We start from the raw sequence: 27,856 nt of genomic DNA on the forward strand, positions 1-27,856 counted from the left end.
TAATGGTTGAAACAACATTGGCTCACACTGGAAATCTAAAATACACAATACTTTCTGCATCCGCTGGTTATTTCAGCATCACTTACTGTCCCACTCACCTACTGTACAGCAATGTTGTCACAGGGCTTTTCAGGTTAGAAACCGAGTGCTTCACATCTCCCAGTTGAATACTGATGCTGAAGATAGCTGATAAAAACAAATTCTTAATTCAAGGAAGAATAAAATAAATAAACAAAAATCTTGACACCTTGATTTCCCATGGCAAATAAAGAATTCCCATTTGCAGACATAAAATATAGGGAAAGGACTGGACAAAGCAAAAGGTTCCCACAAGTGCCATTTTTATCTCCTTTTTTCATAGATCTCTCGGTAGAAAAAAAAGCCCATATAATGGGCTTAATTTTCAGTGCCATTTATTTTAAAAGTATGCATTCTGACAGGTATGTCAGGCCAGTGAAGCTCATCACTGTATCACAACTGAACCCCTTCTGTATACATCGCTGTATCTGTTTACTGTACATAAGCATTACACAACACAGCAAATGTTTGTACAAAGAAAAAGTCACTCTGCCTCGTGCTTGTCCAAAATCAGGACAGGATCAAGTATAATACCCAACAGTGAAGGTGTTTAAATTCCAACACAGCACGTTACATCCCATTTTTTGTAAAATAAAAATCTGTGTTAGGGTTTTGGCAGTCTGACTCTCTTGTTTCTGAAATCACAGACTTTAATGGAAACATAAAGCTGATACACAAAACAACGTCTGAAAACAGCTAAACTGGATTGTAAGTGACAGGAGCAAGCTTTGGTAGAATTGGATTATTTAGAATAACCATCACAACGCAACAACGAGTCACTCGGGATTTAGGTCCCAACATTTGTAGCAAACAAAAAGTTACCTTTAACCATATTAGATTACAAATAAAGACAAAAGTAGTGCTGATCATTTACTCTTCCACATAGAACACACGGCCCACAGTCAGATTGTTCTCCCAAATATCATCAGTGTTGTAAGCACAACATTTTTATATTTCACCTTAACAAATTCCAATGACATTTTCCTAGTATAGTTTCATTAACAGTAGAGTTTTAGGTGAATTTTGCTGTGCAAGTGTTGTTTACTCATGACTTTCAAGGTAATCGGTTTATTTGGAGCTATGTCATGGCAGTGTCCTGTGCATGGCAGTGTATCCAATTTGGAGCTGAGAGGAGGACTCCAACTCACTGAACATGACTGCAAACAAAATGTCTTTACTGGAATTCAATCTAAAAATCCTGTACAGTCTATTTTGAACTCGTAAGAGGAATTATGATTGTACAAGATTGTACGTTTTAACAGATGTAGGTGATGGAAAGTGAATCTGTCAGATGAATACTCTTGATTGCCATCAGTCTATACAGCTTATCTTGTATCAAATTTCTCTCCATTGTGCTAAAGGTAAGAGAAGTTAAGACTAATAAAACAAACTCTCTTCTCATTAAAACAAGACAATACATTTTACAAGACTTCAAATGTTGAATCTCAAGTCCTCTATTGCGTTACTTAATGTTTGCTTCCAAACCAAGCTACAGGCTTCGTTAGTGCCAACATCATCGTAACACTTCTCATTTGATAGCAAGCTCAGTAATTTGGGACCATATTTCCCCCCTCCCTTCCGTATATTGTTTGTGCTTCCTGCTTAGATCAAGTGGTCATATGCTAACAGCCACTATAAAAGTAGCAGTTCAAGTACATTCTCCCATCCAAGAAAGCTGTACCACAGGATGGTTAGTCTGAAAAAAACAGCGAGAATGAAGTGCAGGGCCATTTGCAGTAAGAAGTTGCCAAATGGAACCATATGCAAAATGGCAATCTAGAAAGAAGTACTGGAACTACAACTCTTATCCAGCTTGATATGTTTTCTGAAAGGGGAAATCACCAATTATAGTCTTCAGCATGAATAACACACTTTAGAAACTACCAATAAAAGGGTTTGCCAATTTAAAAGTTTGTTGTTGATTGTACAAAGAACGAGCCAATGGACTTTCCATTCTTTGCCTCTTTGTTCCCCTCAGGAGTCCATTACCTTTCACAAAGAAAATTTTAGCTATCAAACTTGTCCATAAATTTTGCCGCTGAGTGTGAAACCATCCAGTTAGCATATACACTATCATTTGCATATCTTGAAAACACAGAGTTAGTGCCATCGAATCTTGTGAGTGGAACGGGGCTCTCCTCAGGCCAGTTCGGGTATGACATGCCTAAAAATGAAAACAGATAATTTTTTCTGCACTGAAGAACCATAAGTTCATGTGCAGACAGTAAGGCCCTTGGCAAAACTCCCTTCAATATTTTAAGCCAGTCCACTGGATTTTGTCCCAAATCAATTCATATAAATGATGTTTCGAAAGCCCTGAAGCACAAATTCAGATGTAGGCAAAAACCCTGAAAAAATAAAGTGCTTACTTGATAAAAAATTGTGTGCGCGCACACACATGCATAATAAAAAGCTAGTAATTTTTCTTCTGATGAGCCTCCAACTTGCCATAATTTTCTTTTTTAACAATCATGTAGCAATATATTGCTCTGCAAGAGGAAGTTCTTGCTGTACAGGAAGTGCTCCCAAGAATTAATAAACCTATTTGGGACAGGATCCAAAGTCCATTCCAATGACTGAGAGTATTTCCATTTACTTAAATGGGCGCCTTTCCTTGAGCTGCAGTGAGGTTTCGGGGACACTCTCGCACCCTCACCAGGGATCCCCTGCTTAATTTTAGGAAATCCCAGGAGCACAACTGAGTAAAGTCCAACAAAGTCCTGAGCACTCTTGTCTTGATTCAGCATTTAAACATATATTTCAGGCATGTAATTACTTGCATTGATCCAGTAATTGCTTCTCAGTTTAGGCACAAGCGATCACCAAATGGAAGCAGAGTGCTTAGCACCATGTGGATCCAGCTGTACAGGCAGAGAACCATACTAGGGTCAAGATTTTTAAAAACAGAAATCTGATTTTGCTGCTTATTAAGCATTCAGCATCTGCCATCAACCTTGGTGGCAACTTTTTCTGTTACTGCATTCTTTTAACAATCTGGCCACTAAGTGTCCCAGCGTGAACGTGAGTTGGGGGAACCTATTAAAGAAAATTATAGCTAGGGTATAGATCAAAAATGGACCCAAAGCCATGTATTAGTGGCAACTTCTAAGCTAAAAGATCCAACTTTTCAAAAGTCATACTGCCTGAAGAATGGAAAAAAAATATCTGTGATGTTAGTGAATATCTAAAAACATGTAGAATATTTAATCAGGAGACAAAATGTAGGAGTTTTGGCAAGAACCATTTTTACTGTCCATCTCACCATCACAATATGAAAGCATATGTTCTTTTTAAAAACACTTGCTACATCATTCAATCAAGGTTTAGTACTGACATTTTCATAGTAAATCAAAGGACGTGAAAACAGCTGAGTATTTTCAAAATGCCCATTGATAATTCAATTTTCAAAGAACTTTACATGTTGATTTAATCTGTATATAATACTTATATACAGTATTCCTACTTTCTGCATATAATACTCTGGTTTCATTCTAGAATACATTATATAGACATTTCAGCTTATGGATCCAGAATGCATTAACAGCAGCTGAAATTTAGAAATCCAACTCGATAAATGAAAAATGTTGCAGATGGGTCCTATCACTGAACTATGGCAAAACCCAGTATTTAAAAAAAAACAAAAAACAAACAAGTCTATTGCTTAAATTAGAGGTGCAGAATCTAATATACTTTAAATGTTCTTAGCCCCCCCCCCCAGGATAGTTGAATTAGATACTCATTAGCATTTTATATTTACCCTGAGAATACTTCCCTGATCTTTTTTTATTCTTTTGCTCTATGATATCTAGTCATTTTACTTATTTTCACATCCTTTTAAAAACATTTATTTTTAAACACAGCTGCAAAATGACTAAAGGATGATCCTGATGCAAACTTTGACATTTACCAAAAGAAAAAACAAACAAACAAAAAAACCCAAAAGAAGCTTCCAAGCAAATTTTGATTGGCTTCATTCAGACAAGAAACGCTGTAATGGGGTTACAGAGTCTGAGAACAGTGCAGAAGAAAAATCATTTTTTTTTTTTTTGTGTTGCTAGAATCTAGTAAATGCATGTGAAATTCTACCATAGAGTTTGTTTTCAATCCATGTGGAAGGGAGGGTTCGAGGGAGGGGAGCATTATTACAGTCCACGAGTGGTGTCTCCTCTTCTGAGAGCCCATCATCATAAAGTAAGGAATCGGAAGGTGTGGAAGCCGCAAGATCTAAGTAGTCCTAGGAAGTGAACACAGGAAAAGCTGGGTTAACGTACGCGCCGATGCTGCTGGTTGGGTGGGAAGGCTAAATGTGCATCTGGTTTCTTTAAAACAACTACAGACCTTGCTGCATTTGTCTTGGCACCCAAGTAGGCTCTCCCTTTCTGCAACCATACATCTTTGGAAATACCTGATTTGCCAGAGCACTAGGCATGCTAGAGGTATATTAATGCTTCCCTTAATTCTGTACATCACTAAAATAGCCAAGAAGTTAAAGGGCTGTGCTAACTGATTTGTTTGACATTCAGTTTCTGTTATGCCTGATATATATGTATGCCTGAAATACATACATCGATACATATGTATGCTTAAAGAAGAAGATACTCAGATCTCGTCATTTTACAAAAGCTATTACGTAATTATGCATAAAATTAGCTGTGTAAATATAGCTAAATAAAGCTTTTGCTGCTGTTCTAAAACTAAATATTTAGGTCAACCATAAAAATTCATAGGTTTTTATCTATGCTGCTGAATTGCTTTGATGCAAAAAAAAAAAAGTGAAACATTCTCAACTAATCTAAAATATATTTTCCTTTCAAGATGGCTTTTCCTTTGGAAATTCACTGAAATGAGACTTTAAAAAGCTAAAGTTACCCAATTTTATAAATTGAAAAATCTTCAGAATTTTTCATTCAGAAAGGTAGGAAGAAAAATGACTAAATTGTCAAACTCTATTTTGGATTGGCTTTTGTTTTAATTATGCTGAAAATTTCAGAAAACTTGCCAGCATCCGTCTTACAAGTCTGTCACTGGACATGCAGATCATTTGTGTACTGATACTCAGCAGCTGTAAGTTAGTGGTTGACAAGTCAGAGTGATTAAATGTACAGCCTAGAACTTTCAGTTTGCCATTTTAGAATTTAGAACTTATTTTTACAATTCGCATTCTGAACAAAATTGTTCCCATTTGCTTATTAGTCTTGTTTGCACCCAACGTAAGTGCTGTCGCATTCTCAAATCTGATAATGGTCACTGTATTTCCTCTGGTTTTCATTTGTAACTGCCCCCCTCCCCATAACTAGTAGATTTTTTTTTTTTTTTTTTTAAAAAAAGTGTTAAGGTGCAAGTAGGTATGTATATGTTTTATAAATATATGCAACTTGGACTTATTTTGAGACCTTGGCATCCATTCATTCAAAAAAGGCTATACAGGATTATATTAGTTTTAAAGTATTCACAACAGTGGGATCATACAGCTTTCGTATCTGTTGCTATCATCATATAACTAGATCAGATTGAAGGAAATAATACGTTGTTCTAGTTCTAGGGTTCCTAGGGTTATTTATTCAGGAGTGCAATTTAGGAGTAATTTTTCACACTATTTATTTATTTATTTAAGGAAGCTAGAGAGATTAAGGATAACTCATCTGCATTTAGGGTTGAAGTCACCAAAGCCACTATATGAAGGAGTACTGCTTTCAAAAAGCTGGATGCATTTGGAACAAACTAGATATTTAAATGCTTCAAAATTTGATGAAAAGTAAATTATTTTTCTTTTTTTTAAAAAAAATCATTATTTCTCTATATTCAAACCTGGATGATCACAAAAACTTTGAAAAACTCATGCTTTCTCACACTTACCCTACTCTTCACCATCATTTTCTCTAGTTCCTTGCTGATCTCAGCAAATGTCGGTCTTTTATCGGGTTCTTGCTTCCAACAGCGCAACATCAGGTTGTACCTGTCACCCACCGCAAGGTGGAAAAAAAAAAAAAAAAAAAAAAAGTTAGAAGTGGATCACGCTTCTGCTCAAATTATTTACAGTGCTGAAGTTGAACTGTGGCATGAAGGCCATCTGCGAGTACATCAGTCTTTTTGTCATGTGTTCTGCTAAACATTCCCTTGAATCAACAACTGACATTCACAAGAACGGGCTTTTATTTTCATGAGTCTTTATGAGTTTAAATGATGATGCACTTGGCTGTCCTTGAAGGGCTGTAGTCTTCAGTTTCTTTCATTATTTTCACTTTCTCAAAGGACCTCCTCATGCGTAGGCAGCATGCCAGATTTCTAATTGATTTTGTTTGCATGTGACTTCGAAGACATTTGTATATCATCACAGATGTGCATCTCTCAACCTGGAAAACTGCTGTTATATCAGAAAGTAGAATTTTGTTCTTCATTTGTTTAAGTTCTGAGGTTTCTGTAAACTTTTCTTCAAAGTGAAGCCTAACCTAAGACTATTTGCACAAACTAGCATTCTTTTAATTACTTCTGCTATTGTTATTTTGATTATATCTATTCTTATTCTGTCTTTAACTGCCTTCTGTAGCATACAGGGTGGAAGCAAAAGGGAGCAGAATTAAAGTGATGTAGTTGAGTGAGAATCAGACAGACATCGGCCAAGTTCTGGATGTGTAATTCTCCAGCCTGTGCCATTCATGTTATTTTTCTAGCTCAAGTGTTTTCAGGACTAAGCGACCTAGTCACAGAAGTGCTCTAATGGTGGAAATAGCTGGCTACAAGAACTACAGCAAGCTATTGAACAGCACTGCATTTTTTGCCCTCATCCATGATCTCTTACTTGACTTATAAAGCAGAGAATACAATTTAAGAAGAAATGAGCCTTAAAGTGGGCTCTCAAAGACTGTCATAAAAATTTCTGAGTAAAACAGAAAAAAACTAAACCAGCCAGAAAACCGTGTGTGGCTTGAATAAAAAAAGAAACTCCGACATAGTCAGCTTGCCTAACCTAATAATTATCAATGATACAACATATGTTTGAGGAATGAAGTCTTATTCCCTGTTGAGATGAAACAAACAAAAAAATTAAATATTAAGTATTTGCTAGAGGATAGTTGCCAGTGACACTTGCAAACTTCTACCCTGCCCTAAATTCAGAAACTCTTCATGTTTTTTCTCTGCATACAGTATTAAAAAAAATAAAATTATATTGTTTATACTGTATTTTCTCAGCCCAGGTGTGGCCAAAGCATCCTTCATATTGAAAATCAGTCAAAAGAGATGTCATAGTGATTAGAGCCTGGTAACTTTCTAAAAAAAACCAGACGATCACCAGATTTGCAGGCTGAACATAAAATCATGCCTCATCTCCAAATGCCATGAAAGAACCACAGAGAGAAGACCTTTCACATTGAGAGCATTTTAATAAATCGGCCAGTAAAATACGAACTGTCTTCAAATAGAAAAGAAAGTCACAGAAAATCTGTCTCTTCTAGGGTATAGATTTCTGGGTCAAGGTATCCTTTCTCCTATCTAGTGCCAGGACAACTAATACACAATGATTGTGGCTGCAACAACTATCTCATTTGCAGGAAAGTACTGAAACTTTTTCTTGAATATTTCAGCTAGCACTGTGTTCTATGAAATTCTCCTCCTCACCCCACCCTCAAAAGTTTTGAATATTCCGACCCTTTTAATTGTTTGGCAAGTGTGTTATTCGGTATCCTACAAATATTTTGGATGTAGCTGCAAGCATTCAGTTGGCAATTCTTTTCCTGCACTTTACTGTTCACTAATTTCATTACATTCTTTTGAGCACTACATATTTTGATTATACCTCTGAGATATACAGAATAGTATTTATGTGGTATTTATTTAAACCTTTTTTTTTAAATGTATTTATTCAAGAGATGTTTTATGACTCAGATCAAGAGTTACTTACATTTCTTCACTGCAGTTTTCTGGTCTCTCCATTCTATAGCCTGTTTTTAGGAGATTAAAGAGTCTTTCGGGAGCAATACCTGGGTAGGGATTCCCTCCCAAAGTTACAATCTCCCATAGCAGAACTCCAAAAGACCATCTGAAAAAGAGAAAACAGGCTTTTATTTAGAGTGGCAGGTTTCAAGAGCTTAGTGCAGCTTTCACCCTACAAATCTCTTTCTGGTGTTTTGAGAACCCAACCAAATTCAACACATTGCTGAGCCAGAGGGGCCATAACAGATGCATATAAGGCCATCCTTGTTCCCAAATACCATTCATTAAAAAGGTTAACAATCAAGACAGTAGAGATAAGGGGTACCCCCTCTTTTATCCATTGACAAATCTAACGTATCCTGGGAAGGCCCATCTTCTCCAGACAGCAGAAAGAGAAAGTCCTTCCCATGGTGGCCCAGCCCAAAGGCTTGTTCCTCTTCCGTACAGTGCTCCTGGAGGTGCCTCTCTTTTTGCTTTGGCGACAGAGGGAGTCTAACCTCCCTAATTAGCCCTTACAGTCCTATTCAGAAATAACTGTCTAAATATACACAGGCTGGCTCGACCAGTTACCAAGGGACTGGTTTGCTGTCTTCACTATGAAGTTGTGTTTCTTTCTATGCATAATGTGTTTATTTCAATCATAAGCAACAGCTTTGATTTCAGCTGGTCTGTTGGGCCACTTCAATGATTCAGGACTTAATTTTCTTTTTGGCCTTGATGAAAGAAAAGGAAAGAATTTATTCTGGAAATAACAAATGCCTAAAATATAGTTTAACATAGAACAGAAGAAACTGTTTTCTGAAATGAAGAGAAGAAATGGTGACTTTTTTTAACCTATTTTACTGATGAACTCTAACAAAAAGACCTTGCTCAATGGGTTGGAAATGTTTAGCTAGATCAAATTAGTCCATTTTTGGAGGGCAGGCCAGGAGAAGAGAAGCAAAAATGTTTTTCTTTCCTTAGTGGAAGGCTTTTTTGAGACACAAAGAAGCTACAAATTACTCCGAATCTGCTCAACTGACAGAACTGCCAAAATTTGGGTGTTCAAAATGAAGGAAACCAGCCAACACAGTTTCACTCAAAGGGGATATTCAATGGGGTGCATCTGGAAGCAAAAGTACATACAATTTAGGACAAATGTTAGCTTTTGTGCTCTTATCATTGGGTAATTTCTGTGAAAACTTCACTTTTAAGAATATTTTAGGAAGTGTTACACACCTAATGCCAAACCAAACAGCAGCGTCCCTTTGAAAATTCCTTCTCAAAATGTTAGCCACAAACCTCACCTCCTGTCTGACTACGTTCCACCTGTGCCTCTCACATTTTAAAGAGCAACAGTAGCCCCAAAAGTACAGCAATCAAACTTCCAAAAGGGGCAGACAAGTCAAACTGAGTCTGATGCAGCCCTAAGTGGTATGCTGCAATTTTTCTCCCTGATGCCATTCATTGAATTAATGTTTAATCACTCTGCACATTGTTGAAAGGTAATGAATATTTATAGCATTTTCATATACTTTATTAATATACCTCCTCATACCCTTTTTGAAGCCAATTATGCTCTGCCATCAGGTTGTAATTCTGTCCATGATTAATTCAAATAAACTTTGTAACGTGGCAGGTTTTATTTTTAAAATCCACCTCTTCTGTTTAAGAGGAATTTTACAGAATATGGAAGGAGGGATCAGATGAGTAATTTCTTAATTAAGGTTGTTTAGTAAATGGGCATATTAGAACAGAATGCTGTAGAATGCTGCAATGCTTTCAAATCATTACACAATTTAAGTACTATGGGAGGAGAAATGGGAGATGAAAAAATTCCTATTGTGCTATGTTTATTGCTGAATAAAAATGTGATCAGAAAAAGCCAGGAAAGAAAAATACTACATGAAGAGGAAGACAGGAGGCTAGCTTTCTGCTGATGTCATCAACCTCTGAAGCAAAAAGGGATTTTGTAAATGCTGGCAAGCGGTACTGCTACTAAGCACTGCTAACCACTAACTATATAGAAAGGCTTTAGGAGGAAGAGGCTGGAAAATAGAAACAGTATCAGAAAAAAAGAGCACATTGGACTGGTTGTTGAGTATATTAATATGTATGTTCACCTAAAATATAACTGCATCACAACAAATAACACAGAATATTAATAAAATAATATTTTCAGTGAGTGTAATTATCTATAATAGCAATCAGTGCTGCAAAAAAGTACTTCATTTATCAGTTTGCTGCTGTTGGAATGGCATTTGTGGAACCTGGAGAGGATTTGCTTTGCAGTTCTCTACAGGTGTCTCAATACTGTTCTGTAGGGACTTGGCTAATTAGAAGCTGCTAGATAACACTCTTAAGATTGCTTCATGCATAACGACATGAACAGTGAAGGTGACCTCACCAGTGAGTCAAAGGCGCCATGTAAGTGCAGCAGATATTTAGACCTTTTATGCCATTGCACTGAAGCGGACCTAGAAAGCACAATGCAATGCTCTGTTGACACTACCCGATGCATCTCCAAGAAAGCTGGGAAGTCAGCATGGTTTTGCACGGGGATTCTAATCCAGATCTGGGAAGCGGTAAAGCTACACAGCACCAGCATGTGCCCAGGGCTCTGAGCTAGCTTGTTTGAAGCCAGCTGGGCAATCTCTGCGTGGCATTGTATCACACGTACAGGAGAGGGGCTCCTGGGCTTAAATAGCAGCCCATCAGGAAAACAAACAGGCAGGAACGGTATTGGATCCAGAAAATCAATCAACAACCAAAGAGGAGGCAGTTACATGACAACACAATCTGTTCTGGCCCCAAACCATAGTGACAAATCTGTTTTGCAGAAAGTGAAGAAATTAAAAATATGCTAAGAAGTTTTTAAAAGAATTTTAACAATTCTCTGGGAAATGTCGTTGCAGAGAAGCAGCTCAGCACAACGGATGCTCTGAGGAGGATAAAGAGAGACCCAGAAAAACCTGTGAGCAGACCTAAGTAAAAGTGACGTTCTCCCAAGAATTACACCAATCTGTCTTCTTTTCTTACTCCAAAGGAAACAAAGTAAATGAAAATATTTTGGAAATTAATTTTGTAATGAATTTCCAAGGCAAGCAAAATATTTTATTCCACTAAAACTGCTGTGACCTGCAGAAAGAAGAGTAAAAAGTGAACGCTAGTAATTTTAGAAGTACAAATCAAAAGGTTCCTATTTGCACATACTGCTATTATCAAAGTGTCTTCCCCAAAGTGATTGAGATTGGTATGGTTTAGTCCATTTGAGTTTAAACATAAGCATTACTTCAGTCAGATTCTCTTTCAAGGGAAACTTGGAAGGTATCAAAATGCTACCTAGCAGAAAATTGGGCATAAGAACTGCTGCTTTGCAATCCCTTAGAGGTTTTTCTCCTAAATAAATAATACTTAGTTTTACAGTGCTGACTAGGCACAAGCATCATTCATCCCAGAGAGAAAGAAATGAAAGTACCTGATCTTGAGTTAAATGTATACAAACACTCCTATGCCTGACGCTCTGCTTGTCAGACATGAAAACAGCTTAGCTGTGGTTGCTTTGCCACCTAATCGTCGCAGGTGGAGATGGGAGCATATCCATCTTCAGGATCTCTGTTTCCCTAATCATGCAAATGAACTTGCATCTTGGCAACTTGGAACTGGACGATTCCCCTAAGGTCTGAGCTGGATGTCATTAAAATTAATTGGACTTTGTCATTGATTTCAATAGGAGCAAGGTCAGGCGTTAAATTCTTCTTCCTTTCTTGCCGCCCCATCCCTCATCTGCCAGTAAGCGTTACAGACAAGTGATGAACAGGAACTGGGAAGTTTGGGTATGACCATTATCTTTAGCAAAGACTAATAATTTGTGTCTAGATATTCAAAGGCAACCATGGCACATGAACAGATCCAACCCGTGTTGATTTCAACACGAATTAAGTACCTAAATACCTCTGATAATCTTTCCTTCAGATTTAATTCTATATCAAAAATCTTACATATCACTGCCAGCTGGTGGTGCCATCCAGGCTGTGTTCTTCAGGTCTCTTTGTAAGCGTAACAGCTTTGGCTACTGTGTACCTTGGTGTGCTTCCTCCCTCACCTCCTTAAACAAATACAGAAACCATAAAGAATGCAAGAATTTACACTTACACATCACTTTGTGTCGTATAGATATGATCAAATAGGGACTCTATGGCCATCCATTTAACAGGTATCCGACCCTAGGAGGAAAGAAAGCAACAAAGCAATTATTGGTCAGAAAATTAAGTTTCCAAATGGAAAACCAAGGTGTTTATCTTCAAAACTCTAACAGATACTCTCTCTATACTCTCATTAATTTTCCAATGGACTGAATGATTTGACATTTCATAAGAGAAACAGTGAGGAGAACAATTGTGTTTTTAAAACCGCTCATTCATTTCATTCCACACACTTCAGTAGTCTAATTATGTCCAGTAAGGTGTTGTGGTTTTTTTCCAGATGGTCACCAGTTTAAGTCAGATAAACTCACCTCTCCTCTTAACAAAGAGCTTCATCCAAGGAGTTATATTCTTCAAACATGAATAACAGGATACACTCATTGCTTTTGGGAAATGTGCAAATGCAAAAATGATGGGGAATGACGATTAAAGAGGAAAAGCTATCTTATTTATATCAGGGGTGATGCATAAATGGAAACACCTAGATGTTAAAGACACCTTAGGTTTCAGAACTGTACCTGGACAGTCATATTCAGTTACTCATTACTAAATTGAATCTACAAGTTGCTACTTTTGACTGGCAGAAATTCACTGATAAAATCTGAGAAGTCTGCCCCAGATATTCATGAAAATCTAGCTTTGCAAAATTTCCAAGATGTTTCATAACCTTCTCAATATCACTAGCTTTCATATGCCTTACTTCTTGTTCTCATGCATGAAATTCATATATACATGCAACAACTGTTTCAGTAGGATTTGAAGCTTATCCTCCTTCTTTCCTCTCAATTTTTTCTTTTCTCTGTTTCCCTATGCAAGCAGACAGATGCTTCTTCGGCTCTGAAGAATACTACAGTGATGAGCATCTCAGAAGTAAAGAGAAAATATCCATTCAGTACATCAACACCCCACCAAATAAAATGAAGCTGCCTTTATGTAAATGCATCCTTCTTAAGATACAGAGCAACTGGTATAGATCAATGTAAAACACACATCAGAAGATAGCTAAATGAACGTGGCAAAGCCCTTCTACATATGATCGTATCTTCCAAAAGGTTTTTTTCTTCACAACTTATTTAGACTTACGGAATATTCACACAAACTGGCCTGAAAAAACAGGGAAATCTAAACTGAAAATTCACAGCATCTTTTCATAATCTTTTTCATAAAAATCTAAAATTTTCACACTCAAAAAACTCTATTGGCAACTCTTTCATATTAAGTCGCAGAGGGAACTGAACCAACACTACTCATCTTAGAAAGAGTCAGCAGAAAGTAGTGTTAGTGAACCTCGCAGCCTGGCCTGGGACGGACTTGTAAAAGTTCTGCTGGTGTTGGCGACTGGTGGATGCCAACAGGCAGAAAGCAGGATTTGGCTTGCTGTATTTGTCAGTATGTTTTACAAAAATAAATAAACGGCAAGCCTTAACTTATCTTCTTAGCCTCAAAGTTATGCTCAAGTGTTTCTTTTCAGGGAAGCAGCGATGTGACTCAACGACTCAGCCTTCTATCCAATTGCCTTTGCAGTCCTACAGGTGAAACATCTCCGTATGCTGAATCTTGCCAGGAGCACTGCAAGCAGGCAGGACGGTATCTAGGCACCTGAGAGTAATTTACTGTGGCAGGCAAAATAGAATTGCTTCAAATACCCTCTGGCAGGTACTGTTGGCTCCTGATCTACCCTGACCTGTGATGCACTGATTTGATTAAGATTTTGGTGTCTTTCATACACTTGGAAGTATTTGTAGGAGGGCTTTGCTTCAAGTCTTCTGTATAGATGTGATAATTCCTGAAATTAGGATCTTAATAGAAATTGTCTGCATTTTTTTCAACTCCTTGGGATTTTTTTGTTTATAGTTTTAATTACAAATAGGAAAAGAGACAGAGAAAAATGATGGGGTTTTTTGTTTGTGTTTTCAAGCAGTGTGATGAGGAACTGGATAAATGAGGGCCCACCTCATTTAAAAATGGGCTGCCCTCTACCCATAAAAAGGTTAATAGTTAAAAGCTCCTGCAATGAAAATGGTGTCATTCTTCTGTATTTACATTAACAAACCACTTGCTATTTGTAAGCATCCTGTGTGAACTCTCTAGCCTTAAGAAAAAGAAATAACTTACTACAGACTATTTGGCACATTGCTTTTAAAAAGCAACAGATCTCATCCTACTCTTTACATATCCTCTTGCAACTTTTCACAGGATCTCAGAACCGCTGAGGTGGGCAGGGACCTCACCCCTCTGCTGAGCGCAGGGTCAGCCACTGCAGGTTTCTTGAGACCGTGTCCAGACAGGTTTTGAATATCTCCAGGGACGGAGATTCTCTGGGATGGAACAGGTTGTTCCAGTAGTCGATCACTGTTATGGTAGAAACATTTTTCTTTTCTTTAAATGGAATTTCTCATATTTAAAATAGTGCCCATTGCCTCTTTTCCTGTCATTGGGCCACACTGAGAAGAGCCTGCCTTTGTTGGCTTTATTCCCTCCTATTGGGTATTTATATACACCAGTAAGACCCCCCTGAGCCCTCCTTTCTCAAGGCTAAAAAACCCAGCTCTGTCAGTCTCTCCTTGCATGTCAGATGCTCTGAGGCCTTAATCATCGTAGTGACCCTTCTTTTATTAACTTTCACGTGAGAAATAAATCGGTTTTGTTGACGGGTCAACAAAAAGAGGTGGAGGAGGTAATGGTGACTTAAATATGATACATTTTTTTACATATATATATTACTGTCCTATTGATTAAGCTCATAATTTTCTTCATTTTTATTTCTTTAAAATAGAGAATTATTAAAAAATAGCTATTAATCTCTGTCTTCTGTGCTTAAGTCCTGCAGTATAAATTCATTCTCTTGATTAGGTAATAATTCCCACTACTGTTTTTAATGTGCACTGTACCTTGCTCCTCTTGACATATGAATCTTCTTCATATACATCACGGGAGAGGCCAAAATCAGAAATCTTCATTTTGCGCCCTTCTGCCACCAGTACGTTTCTGGCTGCTAAATCACGATGGACAAGCTTTTGGAAGAAACCAACAATAGTGTTTACGCTTCTTGAGGAGGAACTGACTGCTGACATGTCCATCTATCATAAGGACATGTTCAGATCGCTATTACATTGCCCTACCTTCATTTCGGCAAGGTACTGCATTCCTCGTGATATCTGCCATGCAAATGAGATCAGATCTCCCATTGTTAAGGCTCTCTCATCAGGGTTATCCAAGTAACTTGAATTTCTGTTGCCATCACTACCCACGTAGCTTGGTCCTACTTTTCGACTTTCCCTGAGAAAACTGCGCAAGGAGCCATATTTAGCGTATTCCACAATTAAATAAAGCGGGCCTGAAATAAACAAACACACTGATAAGTAATCAGTTAATAGATAACTATTCCCCTCCCCCTCGCCCCCCCCAAAAAAAAAGTCTCTTCTAATCAACACAGTGTTCGGAATGATCAGAGGCTCCAGACACCTCTGGCCTTTACATAAAAGGCACTGAATCAGCCATGGAATCACAGAATATTTTTAGCTTCCGTTCTCTATGCAAAGTGAGTGAGTTTCAGCCTAAATCTAAGCAGAATTCAGGCTCTTGCCTATATTTCCTCATCTAGATAATTTGAGACTAAAAAAAGAGACAACTTTCTTACAAATCAGATCTGTAAAACAGGCCAACTTACAGAAACTTATAAAAAAAAATTAAACTACTTTTCTGGAGTGTGTAATACTGAGCTCACAAATCATTTGCTAATTCCAGCATTGTATTTAAGGTGCCTTTTCAGAGCACATAGAAACATTCTGACATTTCAATCCATTAGTTTCTCCTCCCCATTACCCACATGAATAATATCCACTCAGTGCTTTAATGCTAAATACATTTGTCTGCTGTATCAAAGCCCTCCCACCCCATACGCTAATGCATTAACTTGATATTTATTAAAAGCCTGTGACTCAGAAACAATTCACTTCCTTTGGGATGAAAAAATATATTGTACTGAAAAGACAAAAAAAAAAAAAAAATCCCGCCCTGCCGGTTCATTACCTTGCTAAGATTCAGAGATGACTCAGTCCTGAATTATATTCTCTGTCTACAACTAAAAGTGCCACTTGCAAGAGAACTGCTATATTATAACAAAAGGATCTGTAGTTGTCGTCTTTATTCTTCAAAGGGAGATCACACTCCCTGGCTCGGGCCTCAAAGCATTGTTTTAGTGAATAATATGTTTAGTGAATAATAACAATAATGAAAACCCCATTAAACTTTATAAACATAACCCATATTTGAAAGCACTTAATGAACATCAACATAATATAAATATACATATTGATTGGAAGAGAATTGGTAGTAGATTGGTTAAATTTAAAATAGCTTCAGAATCAAAATATGTATTGAAGAAAACCACAGGAAGAATGCTTAGTTCCACTGAATTATTGTTTGCCCCTCCCTTCAAACACTGCTTCTCTCATATGTCCCCCATTTTTCAGCTAGCAGAAAATTTAAAAGGTGCTCAGCAGTTATTAATCAGCAGTCCAAACCCATCAACGAACGGCTTATTTCCTTGCTCGACGTTTTCATCTTAAGAACAAGCTTCTAATATTTACCATCTTGACTGCAGGCTCCATACAGTTTGATGACATGAGGGTGGTTCACCTGTTTCAAAAGGTTGAACTCTGAAAGTAGATCTCGCAGCTCACTCTGGGAAGCGTTTTCTGCAGAAAGTGTCCAAACACACAGTTGTGGTCAGGAAAGCATTACTCAAGAGTTCTCTACGTACCATCTGAAGTATGAGATCAACCATTTCTCCTGGAATTAGCAAGAGGTTGGAAAACTCTGTACTTCCCCATGGGAGAGAAATTTCCCCATCTCCACTGTCCTGCAGATTCATAGCAGAACTGAGTGAATGGGACCGCTGCTGTCCTGGTGTGGTGACCTGCAATATTCATCACTCTGCCCTGATACAAATGACTACAGAAAGAGTAGGTCAGCCAAGAACCAGGACCAGAGTCTGTAATATCTTGCAGATGCCATGAAATTATTACAGACCTTTTCTAGTGTTCTAAAGCAACTTTTTAGGGTGAATCAGTGCAATCGAAACTTCAGAAGCATATGAAAGCCGAGATTTAATGTTAATCAAACAAAAAAGACTCCTTCAGTTAACTCCCATAATAAAGCCTTCGTCCTCCTAAATACATTTTCTGATGGAATAAAAATCCACTAATCTACTGGCTTACACTTGTAGTACACATCCAGATTTAGACTTCAGAAGCTAAATGTACAGGTCAGATTGATTTTACTGGGAGACACGTATGCAGGATTCACTGATGTCAGTGGGAATTCTATGACAATGTAGAGCCCCTAGAGGCTTTCTTAGCCTTTCAGACATTTTGATTTTGCAGAATTCTCACTAACAAACTTCCTCTTTGAAGAGGAAGGAGATCTTTAGCTATAAAGACACCACAGGTCAGAGATAACCCTTTTTCTACATCATCCTTCAACTCTCTGACACACAACCTCCCTGGATAGTTCCTACAGATCGTTATTACTGGGCAGTTGACAAGAACGTGGTCACCTTTACTTAAGGCTAATAAAAACCAAGCTCAGCTTCTGATCTTTGGTGCCATACTGTATGTTTTTCCATAAGGGCTGTAAGCACCAAAGGATTTATTGAGATATCCATTTAAAATACATGTGCTAATAGTTTGCCCTGGTCATGATATTTTTTTATTCTGTTCTACTATATGTTTTATCAGTACTATATGTTTGTATCTGCCATATATTATAGTCTGAACCTCCACCCAGACTTCAGAGTCTTCTACGCCAGGGAGTGCGAGATCAGATGGCCTCTTACTACTGATACGGACTACAAAAAATACGCATTTATGTAAAACAAAAATGAACATTAACTTAATGCCTGCGAGAAAGTCCTATTTATCTGGCTCTAGAACTGTGTGGCATGTAGAAGAACAGAACAAAATTCCCCATGTACTGTGCCTGTTCATCTGCTGGAAGAACAACCTTTGGTAGTGCACAAATGGAGACAATAAGCTCTGAAGCTCTAAACCCCTTGTTGTTACAAATTGTGAATAACATCTACTTACATAGTGGTTGGTGTTTTCTCCTTTAATTTTATTGTAATGAGAGAATTCTTATCATGCAGGAGGTCAGATTTAATTCCTATGAGAAAAGTGGTAATAATGGTCTGAAAAAACTACCCCTCTGTTCCTTTAAACCTCTATCCATAGCTCCAAGACTATTTTGGCTCAGCTAATGACTTTACTGCTCCTCGTTCCCTCGCCAGTACGTAATGCCAAATTGACAAAGCGGGGAGAGTCCTACCCTGGGCTGTTCTTAACCACACATTGTGCCCATCTACGCAGCTCAGGCAGGAGATTTACTCTGTGCAATAAGCAGGAGGCTTTCTCCATTAACATGCTGGTATACATATCATTCCCTTTTAAAGATCAGGCAGCATGCAGTCCGTAATATTTGGGACAAGTTACCCCCTTTGCATTTGTTACAGGGAAAGAATAGGTGATGTTGGCCTGATCCAAAATAACTGTCCTTTATACTTCCTGACAGCATTATAAAGACCACTGTGCACTAATGCAATGTTTCTTACACCTAAGTCGTCATGTGTTAACAGTAAAGTTAAACCAGTAACAAGAGATAAATATTTGCAGAATGACAAATGTTCTCCACAGGCAGGTTGGAAAATGGAATTTCAGGTGTCTATCTGCAATGTAATTTACATTACAAAGGGATTCATTAGAGCCTGAAGTATTACTGTAAATGTCAGATCAATTTATTAAAATAAGGTGCTTAAAATAAAGGGTTACTCCTTTGCATTACCAATTCTGTCAATTCTTCGTAATCGCTAGGGAAAGCTGAATGTTAAATTATCTGCAAGCAAAAGCGATGTTTTTACCATGATGTCTTGGAATCTTAAGTCACATGTTGTTGATGAAAATGTGCTAGAAAATCGGTGACATTAAGTGCACAAATAAATATGAAATTAAATTATTACCAAGACTATTCTATTGATAATGCTATACAGGTTGTTACTTGAGTATTACAAGTAATGGTTAATTAGTCTTCACTTCTGAAAATACTTAGTTCCTCTATTTCTTCCACATGACCTATTCTGCACTGAACCCCTTGCATTGCAGCCATGCACTACACACTGCAGTTATTTCTTTGGTAAAATAATGGGATACGCAACATCTTTGCTCTCAAGCAGCAGATTGTTGTGTTCCTTTTTTTAAAAACCAACCTTGCAGATAATGGAAATGGTAGTAAGTAGTATTAACATTTTCCTGGAATTACATGTTTTTACTTGTAAGCAGCAGTGAACAGTTGAGGTCATTCAGCTACAGCTAGCAGCCCAGCTAAAGGAATCTTCTTGCATCCATAAGCTGGTCTGAAGGTTGTTTCCCCTCTTTGTCTCATCTATTCCTCAGTGCCTGATGTGTAGGGACTACATGCACATTAGTACACAAGACAGTAGAGAAGGATAATTTTCATATCTATTTCATCTTTCAGGTTGTGGTGAATAAATGACCTTCTGAAGGAAGTGGTTTGAGCATTTGCACTGACTTCCTTTGCTATCATTGCATGTCTAGTGAAGTTCTTACTAGAAACCTGGCTCAGACATTAGATAAGCAAAATCTATGCTCATATATGTAACTGCAAAGGTGGCAAAAGCCATGCATTACAACAGCTTCCATCTGAAATGTACAGTAATACCGGAGACTTTCTACTTCAGAGACCAAGCAAAACCATTAATTTTTTCATGTTTTTCTTTCAGTACTTTTTATTTTTCTATATGGGAAAGAAGAAGGTATATTTGGGGCTGAAAACTACTGAACAGAGGCAGGGACAAGAGTTCAAGGTCTCATGTTATCGTCTCAACATTATCTAGGCATACTTTCTTTTCCCCAGCTTTAAAGTCTTAGGGGAAACTGAAGACACCAGGAGACAGCACTGGGCTATTCAAGCCAGTTTGGCAGAGCTCCTACTAATTGAAAAGCAGATCAGAAAGTATAAAAGTAGATGGAATTCTCAATCAGAAAAGTAACTTAATAGGTCTATTATGTCTCTTGACATGATTATAACATGTTTTATTTGAAAAGCTTTGTCAAAGAAAACTGGGTAGAAGGAAAAAATAATCAGAAAGCTTTAACAAGCCCTTGCAATATTTCCATCAATGCCAAACAAAATTAAAGACATTTGCTATGTTAAGTCAGAGGCTCCTTGCACATCATGAATTAGAATTTGTGGAAATTACTTATTTGGATCAATGTGATGCTAGCTCCTAAGGTGAGAAATCTGTCAGAATATAAAAGAAGGCTGGAAAAAATGGAGGCTGTGCCAATGATTGCTTTTAGCTGACCTTTCACTTTCATGCCTGCCCCTCTTAAAATCCATTTAGAGGTTACCACAAAGAGTTTTCAAATCATTTCAGACCCAGGCATCAATGTACCTTTTAGCATTTTCACTGCCACAGTGGTATAGCCAGCTCTTCCCTTGAGTCGGAATGCTGTTGCCTTGACGACCTTTCCAAATTCCCCTTCTCCAAGAGTCTTGCCCAGAACCAGGTTCTTCCGAGGGAATTCCCACTTTGGATCTTCCTGCAGGAGAGAAAAGGAACCCTGTAAGATGAAGCAAGGAAAGGAGTGGCTAGCTGCACCCGAGGCATTAATGTTCAGTAGGAGAACATTCCTCAGGGGTAGGTACACTTCAGTGTACAATGTACGGTTGCTCTTTTTATCAATATCATTGTATTCCTATAAAAGCTTCTGCATCTCTAGGTATTTTGAAAGTGTTTTTCCATTACCTTGAGTCACCTGCTTCAAAACAGGCTGTACATGTAGTCTACGGATAATGTTATAATATAATGATATAATAATATTTACAGGTCTGGGAAATGAGATACAAATGAAACATGAAGTGATATGGGATAAATGCTTGCTTTCAGGAAAACTATCAATATGTGACTTTGGACTTCACAGAGACGTAAATCAGTTTTACTCTCAGAATAAGGCTTTCCCTTAAAGAGTTCATCAGAGACAACAAACCTCTTATGAAATTAGTGTTATTAAGCCTTATGCTTGCAAAATTATGACAGTTGCACAAACCAGACAAGAAATTAAAGCAAATGGAGCACAAGGTCTGTGAAGACCTCAATATCTAATGTCCAAATAGATTTGATGTTGCCATGTATGTCATATAAAGCGGCAGTGTTTCTCTACATGTCGGTCCATGAAAACGCACCATCTGGCCCTCATCCTGGATAGTATGTGGTTCAACAGAGAAGAAACTACATTAAAGAAAGGTATGATACTGTGACTGGGCAAAAATCTTTAAAACATGGGTAAAACTCACACTCCCAACTGCCGCCTACAGTCTGTTTTGTTTCAAACTTACCCTTGTTGTGATCCTATGGCTCATCACAGAGACTACAAACTTACTGATGACTAGTATTTAATCGGACAAAGTGAAACCACACTGGTGTCAAATGTAGAGTTGTACTTAGAAAAAAATACTGGCTGAAATTAGGCCTAAGATGTTATATTACATTAAAACATAATAAAAATAGAAGAATAGACATTTTTTTCAATTACTCATTAAGTATCTTCAGTTCCCTGAATGTACACGTGATTTCTGGTTTAGTTATTTGAGTTGGATATTTCGATGAACAGACTGCATTTCCATAACATTTTCTGCATGCATAAACAACATTCTTTAGGAACAAGAAAGACACAGAAAAAGAGCATGCAAAATGACATCAGGCTTACTGGTATTTTAAAGGTGTCTACAGACACCTGGTTCTCCATGGAATCTAAAGAGGGCCGACGGACGTTAGTAGAAGAATAACTGATGGGGTAGGACTGGGCTGGGCGCCGGAATGTCATTTCTGCAGAGGCAATAGGTGGCTTTGGAGAGTTCTTGTGGTAACGATGGATGAAATAGGAAGAAAGCAGCACGGAGATGATGAAGGACAGCAGCACGGCCCCTGCTATCACAGTCTTGCACACATCGTCACATAGTTGCTCTGCGGACCAAGAAGAGCTTCTTAGAACTTTGCTTGTTTTCTACTACTTCCAATCTGGCAGTGCACATGACGCACACAGGTGTGACAGAAACAGAACTCAAAATCATTTAAAAAAACTAGAGGAAAACCAAGCAGCTAATTCTCAATGAAATTTGAGAATTTGCAAATATGCCCACTGCACCTACCAGTTCTTTTTTTATTTTGGACACCAGCAGGTAACTGTTTGCCTAACTACCTGCATAAATGTAAGGATAGATTGCTTGACACTCCTCTTTAAAATCCAGCCTACCATATATTGATCTTCTGATACCACTTACTTCTCTGGAGATGTAGGACTGAATTTTGCTTGTGGACAACGGTTTATGTTACAGCCATTCAACCCATCAAATAAAATCTTCAAATGTGAATTTAATTCATTATATCGACTGTTAGCCATTAAAGAATATTTCTCTTAACTTTTTACATTGTAAGGAGACTTAGAATATTTCTGCTTTGTATTTAACAAAATAATTATTTCTGAAAACATCGCCTAATGCTGCAAGTGTTTCTAAAGTCATCTGTATTTTTTCCTCCCCATTTACTACTTTCCCTTTTGCAGAAGCACTTTTAGTGTCTTATTTTAGAAACCAAGTTTCTTTAAGCCTAGACACTCCCTAGACAGCATTCCTAGGGAGTTGCTTCCAGAAGAAACTGAGAGATCCAAAATACCGTTCTTGCACTGTTGTTCATCAGATAATCCTGACTTCAGATACACGGTTAACTTAGCTGCATCTGAAACCTGTAGCCCAGAAATAAGTGGAAACACCACACCACCTTTCTTGAATTAAAAAAAAAAAAAAGGCAACAACATTTATGCTTCCTCTTTTTCTTCTTATGCCTATTGAAAATTTAGTCAGAAGAGTAAATTTGAGATATATTCCAGACATTTCAGTTTTAAAGATGCAAATATTTTGTGTTGTATTTATTATTAGCATTTAAAAAAAAAAAACAAACCAAAACTGTATTTAATCCTCATCAGTCTTTTTCAAATAACTGTGTAGGGCTTTTCTGTTTAAACAAAGGTCAGTGAAAAAAGTGATCCACTCCTCCTAACACAGAGGGTGCTGGCTGTCTCTGGCATTCTGAAGCTGAGATTTTCAGAAATGATTAGGAGGCTGGAATTACTTGAAAGTAATAGAAGCTGTTATTCTAATTCTGTCTCTGCAAATACCAGGTGAGTCTCACTGAAATGCAAATGCTGCTGGAAATCAAAGGACAACCAATCTATTTGTCATGTGGTAATGGATAAAAAAGAATCTTTAGCCAAAGATAGAAATAACCCCCCTCTGGACATTTTCAGGCTCTATAGTAGAAGTCAAGGTCCCAGTTCTTAATTAATAATATATTTGCAGTCTCTGACCAAAGATATTCCTTATTAACATGCCCACAAGTTTGTATCATTGTAGATATATAGAGTGTAGATACAAACAGAGGAAAAGATTAATATAAAACCAGCAGATAACATTTAGACTTACCCTTTATATCATCTTTTTCACAATAACAGTTCTGTCGTGGGAAGCAGTAACAAATCCCATGTCCTGACTTAATTCCAAGATTTCCAATGCCTTTCCCATGACCACCAATAATGTTTCCGCCTAATCAAATACAGACACAAACTAAGATTCTCACATGTGGTTAAAGGAAAAAAAAAAAAATGCTCAATGTTTTCCACGGGTTTATCCTAGTTTGCATCTGAAGTATGACAGGGCAGCACAGTGCAGCGATAAAGACAGGGATTCCTGAGAATTAGGGGAGAGTCTGAATTCTGAAATTTCTGAGATCCTGAAATGAGAGGACCTTGGACTGCTTGAACATTAGCTCTAATTAGCAGTTATTCCCATTATGGTAGACTCTGGATTAAAATTTATCCATAATAAATATGTAATACTTCTCTTAGTGTTGTGTAGTTGGGATACTTTCCCAATTTCATGTAGCCCTTAAAACTTTATATAGAATCCCATTATTTAATGCCAGACATCTACCTCAAATGATCATCATCTCATGGCTGTCCTGACTCAGGTTCCTCATAAAGCATTGTGGTTCTGTATCAGTGAGGTCATTTTACATTTTAAAATTCTCCCTAAAATATCTTCTCTAGTCTGCTTATTTTAGTTTCTCTCCATCCTTGTCTTAGGGGTTTTTTTGTTGTTTGTTTGTTTGTTTTTTACACATGAGATGATGCTCAGTCCAGTGGTATAGACCAGCGGTCTACAGACTTGAATTCCGCTCCTGGTTCTGATGCCAATTTTCTCTTACCTTGGAAAAGTCAGCACACTGTTCGAGATATCATTTGTTCCACTGTCAAATGGAGATAACGCTACTTAATCACCTTTGTAAAATGTCTGTAAAATGTTAGTGAAAGCACTAAGAGTAAGTGCCAAGTGCAAGTGGTAAAAAGTGAATCTTTCATTATCTAAAAATGCACTGTTTAATATTAGGAAAAAAGTGCAGCAACCCATACAGAACTATTCTTGAATTTAAGCAGGAGTTCTTCATGCAGAGTAATTGCAACTGTATTTCCAGGTAAATAGCTTTTTCTGTATATATTATAAAAATGACCATTAGTTGTGGCATTTTTCATCTATAAACTGCCTTTAGTCACAAACAGCACGGTATAGACAGAAACCAATCATGCTGTGCAAGTTTAGCTGCCTTTCAGAAGGAACACCTAAACCACAAAGGGATTCAAAAGATGAATAAGTTTTTTTCAATATAGTCATCTTTTTATTTTTCAACTCATTTTCCTCCATCCCATCTAAGCTGATAGTAGGGTGAATGACTGTTTCTTTTCCTTTTCTTTGGATGTGTAGCATGAATTGAGGAAGAGGATATTTTTTGGCAACATAAAAGCAAACATCCGTTTTTAGAAGTGAAATGGGGGCTTGAGTATTTAAGGAAAGTAGACAGATTTTGACTGCCTTTCTAGAGAGGCCACACCTACTAAGTTCTGTGCAGCTCAGCTGGTTAATTTTGGAAGAGACTGTGCTGAGTCACTGCTCTCTGAGCTGACATTTGCTGTTTGAAGGTGATCCCAAAAATTCTTGACTGTCCCCCCACCAGCCAACTTTCTCTGTTGTGAAGAGGTGATGACAAAAAGTCTCCATTAGCCTCAGAAAAATCATATGTATTTATCTATACCTGCCTGTGTTTGAGGGCCTGGTAAAAGGGGGAAGCAGCAGATGAGCAGCTCCTATCTAAACTGGCCTTGAGCAAGGAATTTGAAGACAAAGGGGTTTTACACAGCAGAGAAAGGAGGAGTACATTTTCATTGGGGGTGTAGTACACTGGAGACCTGGACCTTCCTATATGCATTCAGAGACCCAAAGATGTATTTTTCACCAATGCATTGCTGGTAGGGAAATTCCAAGAATTACCAATATCGTTTTGAATTGTGTGGTGCTGCACATGCTCCTATTTTAAATCATCAGCTGTTTCTATTGCCCTGCGGTGGGAAAGAGCTTTCCCTGCTTTAAGATCATTTGGAAAAAGGAAGAACCATGGCCCTAACCCACACACCACGTAGAAGCTCCAGAAATTCAGAAAAAAAACCCAAAACTACTGTTTTTTGGACAAAACCAAAGACAACATCCAACTACTGCTGAAAACAAGGACATGCAAAGCAAGGCAGAAGCCTAAGCACTATTTTTTTTTTCTGTTATCAGGCAGAGTTCAGTACAAAGATCAGTCATTTACACATGTTGAGCCAGACTCACACACCACAACCAGCCCTGAAGCTGTTACTTACTACAAGAAAGTCCCTTGCTTAGAATGCAGTTAGGTTGCCTCTATTTGATAGGCACAGCTACAGCACCAGTTGCTTCAGCTGAGTGCCCTTGAATGCAATATTCATAGTGCTATAGTGAGAAAGCAATTTGGGGACTCAAGTACATAGCCATCATAATGATAGATGAATTATAAAAATAAGTATTTTAGCAACTCTCTGTACTTAAAGAACATCCTTGATCTTAAAACATCTGGAGCCTTCTATTTATTGCTTGCCATCCTGAAGAAAGGTCCCCTGCCAGTAAAAGCTGATATAACATACTCCTGCACCCCTGAGCTCCCAAAACACATTCATTTCTTTGTCTGTAAATATACTGCTTTTGGGCACCAGCCCAGGTTCTGAATTGCGTCAAATCATGTGTAAAATTATCCAACTCAGGCATTAAAAAGGCATACATAACATCTTGAAAGCTTGCCTTACATGCCTGCTTCTAGTATCTAACAAGACAGTATTTCTTTCAGGCTTCTGTTGAGCAAAACATCTGATGCTGCATATGTTGCGCATTACATGTTTTAGCATTGCAGCCTCTGGCACAAATATTTCCACTTTTCAAATGACAATTGATTGCAGTTATTACCAATAAAGAATTATTTTCAGTTGATTAGAGAAGTTACTTGCATTCACTTCAAGCATTTCTGCCACTTTAAGGATTGTTTTTATGCACTCTAATGAAATAATTATCTTTGCAATAAAAGTAACTTACAATACACAATCATATTCTTGCATGTAAGAAATACAAAGACGCCTCTTTATTCATTCATTTAATAGAAGAATGTAAGTCCTAGCCTGTAAGAAAATGCTAGTTCCTAAGACTCCATTTTAAAATGTAAACTTGGGAGTATATAATGCCACAGCCAGATGAATTATTCAAGAAACTTCTATGTCTTTATTCCTGAATTAGCTACTGATAGATAAAAAAGATCCACTTAAAAATTATCATCTCATAGCAGACTGAAATTGCTTAAGTGCAACACACTCTTTTTCTAACCTTTATATCTGCAGGGCAATTGTGAACTTGCAGGTATGAGCAGATATATGAGTGGAATGTAGAAAGATGTGTTCAAGAAAAAACACAAATGCATTTCAATTCTTCCTTCATAAATGCTGTTCAGATGAATCGCTGCTTCTACATTCAAATAGATAAGGCACTGGATCATTTTGATGGTCACCTGGTGCATTTCCCCAAATGATCCTCTAAAAACACGTTTATTTTAAATTGAAATTTGTTTCTTCTTACTTATATAAATTGGAGTTCAAATAGGCATGTTTTCTATCGTACTGTGCTAAAGTGTGGAAATAATGCATTAGCTTGCCTAAACCCTATACCTGTTTCAGCAAATACCTCCACTGAAAAACACTACTGCGAATTAGCAGGGGGCGCAGAATGAGAATTACTGAGAAAACTTTCCATCCTTGTCAGCCAATAGGTGTTGGCTGATGGGCTTATGAAAGAACAAGATCAGTCCCCATAACCTTAACTCTCTTGTATGATTCAAATGCAGGTATGACTGCAGAGATGCTAAATATGCTGAGCTCGTAAAGCTATCTGGGATCAAGAAAGTGGAACCTGAACAGCGATCGGCAATGACACAGAAAAGCTCGTCCTAAAACATTTCCATACTTGTGCAGTCCTGGGGGCACACAGCCGGATCTTTGCTCTCAATCACATCACAGGTGCCATCCGGACAGGTCTTGATGCTCGGGGTACACGTGGAATAGTTTGTGGTGATCCCTGTTGACACAGAAACAGACAGCTGCACAAATACGCAAATACCACGAGGCTTTGAAGGAAAGTGT

General features: G+C 37.7%; 1 protein-coding gene across 1 annotated transcript in view; it reads right to left on the reverse strand.

The window, feature by feature from the left end:
- Window positions 1-2,084: 2,084 nt before the first annotated feature.
- Window positions 2,085-27,856, reverse strand: part of RET (ret proto-oncogene) — a 38,734-nt gene continuing 12,962 nt past the window's right edge. The window contains exons 9-20 of the mRNA XM_009641857.2: window positions 27,681-27,791; window positions 23,751-23,870; window positions 21,980-22,236; window positions 20,665-20,812; window positions 16,787-16,894; window positions 15,317-15,531; window positions 15,086-15,208; window positions 12,145-12,215; window positions 7,979-8,116; window positions 5,935-6,034; window positions 4,165-4,312; window positions 2,085-2,242 (exon numbers count right to left, since the gene is read on the reverse strand). Coding sequence (XP_009640152.1) covers window positions 2,085-2,242; window positions 4,165-4,312; window positions 5,935-6,034; window positions 7,979-8,116; window positions 12,145-12,215; window positions 15,086-15,208; window positions 15,317-15,531; window positions 16,787-16,894; window positions 20,665-20,812; window positions 21,980-22,236; window positions 23,751-23,870; window positions 27,681-27,791 — 1,697 coding nt within the window. The remainder of the gene's footprint in view (window positions 2,243-4,164; window positions 4,313-5,934; window positions 6,035-7,978; window positions 8,117-12,144; window positions 12,216-15,085; window positions 15,209-15,316; window positions 15,532-16,786; window positions 16,895-20,664; window positions 20,813-21,979; window positions 22,237-23,750; window positions 23,871-27,680; window positions 27,792-27,856) is intronic.

The sequence above is a fragment of the Egretta garzetta genome, unplaced genomic scaffold (genome assembly GCF_000687185.1).
Source record: "Egretta garzetta isolate BGI_Z169 unplaced genomic scaffold, ASM68718v1 scaffold56, whole genome shotgun sequence".
Taxonomy (NCBI): domain Eukaryota; kingdom Metazoa; phylum Chordata; class Aves; order Pelecaniformes; family Ardeidae; genus Egretta; species Egretta garzetta.